The sequence below is a fragment of the Nematolebias whitei genome, chromosome 14 (genome assembly GCF_014905685.2).
Source record: "Nematolebias whitei isolate Nwh7 chromosome 14, NemWhi1, whole genome shotgun sequence".
In the NCBI taxonomy this organism is placed as follows: domain Eukaryota; kingdom Metazoa; phylum Chordata; class Actinopteri; order Cyprinodontiformes; family Rivulidae; genus Nematolebias; species Nematolebias whitei.
This window is the reverse complement of record NC_056511.1, coordinates 2,557,655-2,563,602: the sequence shown is the minus strand read 5'-3', so window position 1 is coordinate 2,563,602 and position 5,948 is coordinate 2,557,655. Positions and strand designations below refer to the sequence as shown.

At 43.9% G+C, this 5,948-nt stretch overlaps 1 protein-coding gene across 2 annotated transcripts in view; it reads left to right on the top strand.

The window, feature by feature from the left end:
- The window catches only part of pof1b (POF1B actin binding protein), a 51,782-nt gene that overhangs the window by 6,750 nt on the left and 39,084 nt on the right, over positions 1–5,948 (top strand). For both annotated transcript variants that reach the window (XM_037687764.1, XM_037687763.1), the window contains exon 2: positions 927–1,010. In XM_037687764.1, the coding sequence (XP_037543692.1) occupies positions 927–1,010 (84 nt within the window). The remainder of the gene's footprint in view (positions 1–926; positions 1,011–5,948) is intronic.

The following is a 5,948-nucleotide window of genomic DNA, read 5'->3' as shown; positions in this document are numbered from 1 at the left end:
TAGTTCTTTAAAGTTTATAACAGAACATATAGTTCATTAAGGTTTATTAATTTTTTTTTTTTTTCATTTAGCCTTTATTTATACAGGTAGTCTCATTGAGCCATGAGAAAACGTTTTCAAGAGAGACCTGTTTAGGGAGCACATGGTGGGGGTTGGGGGCCTTGCTCAGGGACCCAGAGTGGGGCGAATGATGGTGGGGGAAAGTGAGTTTTTCACCTACCCCACCCGCAATTTTGATGTTGTCGGGGCTGGGGCTTGAACTGGCGATCTTCGGATCACAGGCCCACCTCTCTAACCTCTGCGCCACCACTCCCCGATAATAACAGAACATATAGTTCATTAAGATTTATAAGAGAACATATAGTTCATTAAGATTTATAAGAGAACATATAGTTCATTAAGATTTACTAACCATGTGAATTGAATGTTGGTTCATTTGCACTTTGTGTCTCATTTCTGGCTCGGGTCCCGTTCCTGTTGATGTCTTCAGGTGACACCGGAGTCAGAAGACGAGTATGAACTCCTGCTTCACTCCTGCTTCACTCCTGCTTCACTCCTGCTTCACTCCTGCTTCACTCGGTCAAAACGACACTTGTCTTTTGTTTGAGACTCATTAAAACGTTTTAACTTTTAGTTTCATTCCTGAAGATCATGAAGAATCTCTGTGAAGACTGAAACCAGACCAGTGTGTGTGTGTTGTGTACATGGTGTGTGGTTCTGTGTGTGTGTTGTGTACATGGTGTGTGGTTCTGTGTGTGTGTTGTGTGTGTTTTTAGCTAACTAATGTAGGTGACTAAACCAACTGTGGGCTCATTACGCGTCAGACACTTGGAGGCGTCTCGACTCTTGTGTTTCTTCTCGAGGTGTTTTATTGAAATGTTGTGGCGGTTCTTCTCCAGAATCTGATTTTTCTTTTCTGTTTTCAGAGCGTCAGCCAGAAGTCGTCTTGTTCGGTCTTCAGCCCGGGCCCCAGTCCCACCAAGAGTCCAGAGATGAGCGAAGAATTCGAGGCAAGGACGCACACACAAACACACAAACACACAAACACACAAACCAGAATAATTTACAACTCTCTGATTGTCCAACAAAGTTAAGTCTGGTCCTCTGGACCGATTAAAAAAAAACATTTAAATTAAAAACGTTGAAACGCTTCGTCTTTTATCCAAGAGACTTCTTTAGTCTGAGGAGCTGCAACAAACTCAGTCTCATAAATAGCACCTTCTCATCGTGGATCAACCAGTTTGTTGTTGACATCCAGAACCAGCTGCTCACATGATCAAGAAGGGCCATCAGTCTAATGATGGATCGTTATTGCTCTGATGGCTGTTTACTGTTCACAGAGGGCTGAGTGATACTAGCAATCACAGCATTGTAAGAGGGGGACAGTTGAACACGGAGGCTCCGCCCCTCTTTAATGATGGACAGGTTCTCTTCACAAAGATGGCCTCCTTCACTCCTCTCAAACCATCGTTCCTCTCCATCAAGGATGATTCATCTTCATCCCTGAAAGAGTGACCTCTGACCTGCAGATGAGTGTAGACCTCAGAGTCCTGGTCTGATGATGATGCATCAGGAAAACTCTCTGATTGGTCTAAAAGTGTTGGACCTTCAGCAGAAGATCTGTAGTTTGTTCCCACTTTCCCTTTCTCCTTCCTGAGGCAGAGGTACGAGTTTGAAACAAGCTGAACCCAGAACTGGATCTGATGCTAACGAGAGCTCCGCTACAAGTCCAGACTGCACCAACAGACGCTTCAAGTTAACGAGCACATCGAAGTCCTGCAGGCACACGAGCCGGAGCCTGCTCTGACAAGTCGCAGGCCGCTACGTTCTGTAAATCAAAGACATCAGCCGAGTCAATAAAGAGATGAAGAACCTGGGAGGAGTCGAGTGTGGCAACGACTGAAAACGTGCCGTTTTGATTTGAGCGGGTCCACCAGAGCCGCTGCGCGCTCCTCCGGTCAGAACTGACACGAGTTGGCACCAAACGTGCAGAAACGTGTAAATCTGTTGAAGGTTGTTGTAAAGAGCAGCAGCTGGATGACAACCAGAGCTCCACAACGATTTATTACCATCCACACGGAGTTCTTGTTTCTGTCCACATTCTAGATTCATGAGTGAACCGGAGTTTTTCAGTCTTTACTGGTTTTTACACAGTTTATACGTGAGAACAGTTTTTTCTGTCTCCTTCACCCCGGCTGCTGCAGGACGACGACTCACCAAACTGAGACCGTTGGAGACCAGTCGGTGCCTCCAGGAGACGTGACCTTAGTGTTGACGACGGGCGAGCGCCCAACGATCAACCATCGGCGCCACGCCCACGTTTAGGATTCAGTCTACTGGAGATCCCTTTAGACTTGACGAGAGGCCAGTTTGAACCAGTTTATTGTAAATATAATACACGCGTTGAGAAACGGATGGTCCAGTCTCCGTCCGTAACATCTGGTTCTGGTTCCCAGTTCTGGTTTCTAATCAGCATGGTTCTGAGAGCTGGACCTTCAGAGCTGAACTCTCATGTTTCCAGAAGGAGAACTTCCACGCAGGTCCACCAGGTTCTAGATGTGCAGAAAGCAGCCCGACAACAGTCTGAGATGGGTTTAAAAGACCTTCACTGACCGGAACCATGGAGGACGTGAAGGAAGAACAGCTGTTCACGCCGAGTGCTCTGAATTCTGCACAACAGTTTTCACAGAACAACAAATTACTCACAAATATTTAGAGCCGACAGGCAAAAGCAGCTCCGCTGTCGGAACGACGCAACAGGACGTAAACTGCCAGATGTTTCCCCGGAAGACCAACAGCAGCCGAACAGCAGCCGAACAGCAGCCGACAGTGTTCGGTGTGGTTCAGCCAGTCAGTCATGAGAGCAGAGGAAACATTCATCACTAAAAACAAGAACTGAAATCAGAAAAACATTCTCACAGTGCGACCCGGGCCGTAACACCAAAACAACTCCAGAACCGAGCGTGACTAATCCCAGCTGCTGCCCAGCGGTTTCAGCTCGATGAGTTACCGGCTTTAATCCCGTCAGAGGTCAGAGGGCAAACCTCCACACTCTTTGACTTCCAGCGTCTGAGCTCACAACGTTCTCCTTCAAACTGAAAGTGGAGGATCTTCAGCTGCTACAGAACCAGGACCATCAGACCTGAGGTTTAGTTTCTACTCTGCAGTTCTGTCTCTCTTGTAAAGGGGTGTTGTCAGGAAGTGAGCTGTTGGTCTTTAGGGGTACTCTTCCATGTTGCTGAAACAACGAGATGACTCTTTACACTGAGAGGACATTGAAACACCCGGTGTTGGTTTTATTTTTGTTTTTGTAACGTTAAACTTCAGCCGGAGGCAGATTCTAATTATTTTCTGCGTGCACCACCTCCGCCCTGCCGTTTGTTCAGAATGTCAGGAACTTAAAGAGGAGCAGGCGAGTGTGGAACCTAGGCGTGGCCGGCCTCCTCCCACAAGCCTTTGCGGCGGGCGGGGGCCGCTTGTTTGATGTGAACCTGCAGCGTGGGGCTTTAGCTGCTGTCACAGCTTCTGCCATTTATGGCGTCCCACTCTGCCGTGGCCCGGCAAAGTCCAAACTGCACCCGACACGATACGGCTGAGGAGAAAGATCCAGTGTGGACAGAAAAACCACAAGTCCTGAAAGTTTGAACAAAATATTTGTCTGAATGTTCGTTTGTGATCCAGTTTTCTGCCGCGTTTTTCAGCTTGTTTCTCGTCCTGCAGTTTTCAGCTGTTTCAACAAATCATAAATCACAACGTTCGGCTCTTTCAGGACAGTCCTGCTGTGACTTTTGGTGTTGGTGCAACTTTAGCTTTTTGAAATATTTAGACTTTTCTGACACTTTTTCCTCATAGAAAATAAATTGAGCTCATTTTACCTCCTTCAGATCTTTAGATGTGTTTACTGCTGCAAATTTAAACTGTTTTCAGCTACTTTTAGCTAAATTCAGCTAATTTCAGCTTGTTCTGCTCCTTTCAGCTTATTTCTGAACGTTTCAGCTTATTTTTTTGCTATTTCAGCTACTGTTTGTCTGTTTTTACAACAATTTAAGTTTTTTTCTTCTAATTCCACATTTTTGCACTCTTAAACTTTTTTCAGCGTAATTCAGCACAAATGTTTTCTCTCCACTTCCTTCTGGTAATTTTAGCTTGTTTATGCTTTTTAGCTACTTTTCAGCTGTGTTTTTGTAGCTATTTTAGGCTTTTCTCAGAGAATTTCCACTTGTGCTCATTTCTGCTTCTTTCAGCCTAATTGGGCAGACATGTTCTTTCTGCGTTTTTCTGCTCATTTAAGCTTGTTCTAACATTTCAGCTATGTTTTTAGCATTTTTTAGCTAACTGCTGCTGTTTTTAGATAATTTCAAGTTTTTCTTGATAATTTCAGCTACTTTCAGCCTAATTAACTTATTTCTGATCATTTCAGCTTGTTATGCTCCTTTCAGCTTATTTCAGCTTGTTTCAGTTATTTAGCTACTTTGTAGCTGTTTTGCCCTTTTTCAGCTAATTCCACATTTTTTGAGCTCATATGAGCTCCTTCCACTTCCTTCAGGTACTTGAGGCTTTTTTCTGCCTTTTCATCTACTTTTAAGCTTTTTTTTTTTGCTGATTTCATCTATTTGAAGCTAATTTCCTAATTTTTCTGCTCATTTCTGCTCATTTAAACCTAATTCAGCACATATGTGTTATTTCTGCTTTCTTCTGCTAACTTGGGCTTCTTTTTCTATTTCAGCTACATTTCAGCATGTTTTTAGCTAATTTCAGCTGTTTATCAGCTTATTTTTCAGCAGCAAGCATTCACGCTGCGTCTTCACAGGAAATATATTTTGTCTAGTTACTTGAGTTTGGTTCTGATTAAATCGGACCATTTTCATCTCAACTCAAAACCAGTGCTCACAGTTTGGAGTCCCTTGGACCATTGGCGGCTCTGCTTCAGCTTGTCTGGTGGAAGTTGTTTTTTATTACTGGTATCATCGGGGGTGTGGTTCTGACCCAGTTTCCAGGTGATTATGTGTCTGTGTGCGTCGACTGTTTTCAGTGAAACATTCAGAGACATTCGTTGTTTACAACTGTCGGGGTGAACCTGATTCAAGATGGCTGCCACAGCTGAGTAGCATTAGCAACACAAGCGTGGCTCTAACGTGGTCATTTTTTAGACCTGGAGCTGAAATGTGGTGTGGTAGTAGCCGAGAGTCATCCCTAACACACAGCCAGCAGCTTATTGTTTAACACTTCAGCTTTTGAAGCTTCAGGGGATTGTGCTTCAGCTCCCTGGTCCCTCTGACTGAAGACGGAGCTGGGTATGTAGAGTGATAATCCAGATTATTCACCCAGATTAAGCGTTTTGCTCCAACAGTTTGTGGTTCAGTGTATTTGTTGTTTTTCTTCTGAGAAATTAAAACAAAAGAGGAAAGCTCTTCTAAGTGAACATCAAAGTTCATGCTCAATAATCCAGATTAAAAATCCAACAAGTTCAGTCAGGTCCTCGGGACGGTTTCTTTGTGTTGAAACGTTTCGTCTTTAATCCAGAAGACTTCATCAGTGATGTATTTTGGATGCCTTCATCATGGAAGTCTTTTCACAAGACTTTTCAACAAGTTGCACGTCTTTAGCAGGTGCAAATTAGGATTCTCCATCTAATTCATCAAATCCTTCCAGACTGTGCTGCACCTCTTTGTACAGTTCGTGCACGTTTAATGAGTTTATGCTGAACTTGCATAAAAAATACTTAAATGTTTGTAAATACCTTATAAATGTTCAGCTCAGCTGCTCGCTGCGTGCAGTTATCATCCAGGATTTATAATCTGTGATGCAGAAAGAGCTGCAGTCACTTTACTGGTTGCAATGCCCAGATTAAATACAGACGGTCATTTGGGCTGTTGACGGGACGAGCGTGTTCGCTTCTATAATGAACTGTTTACCTGTTTACTGTATACCACACCATGAACTGTTTA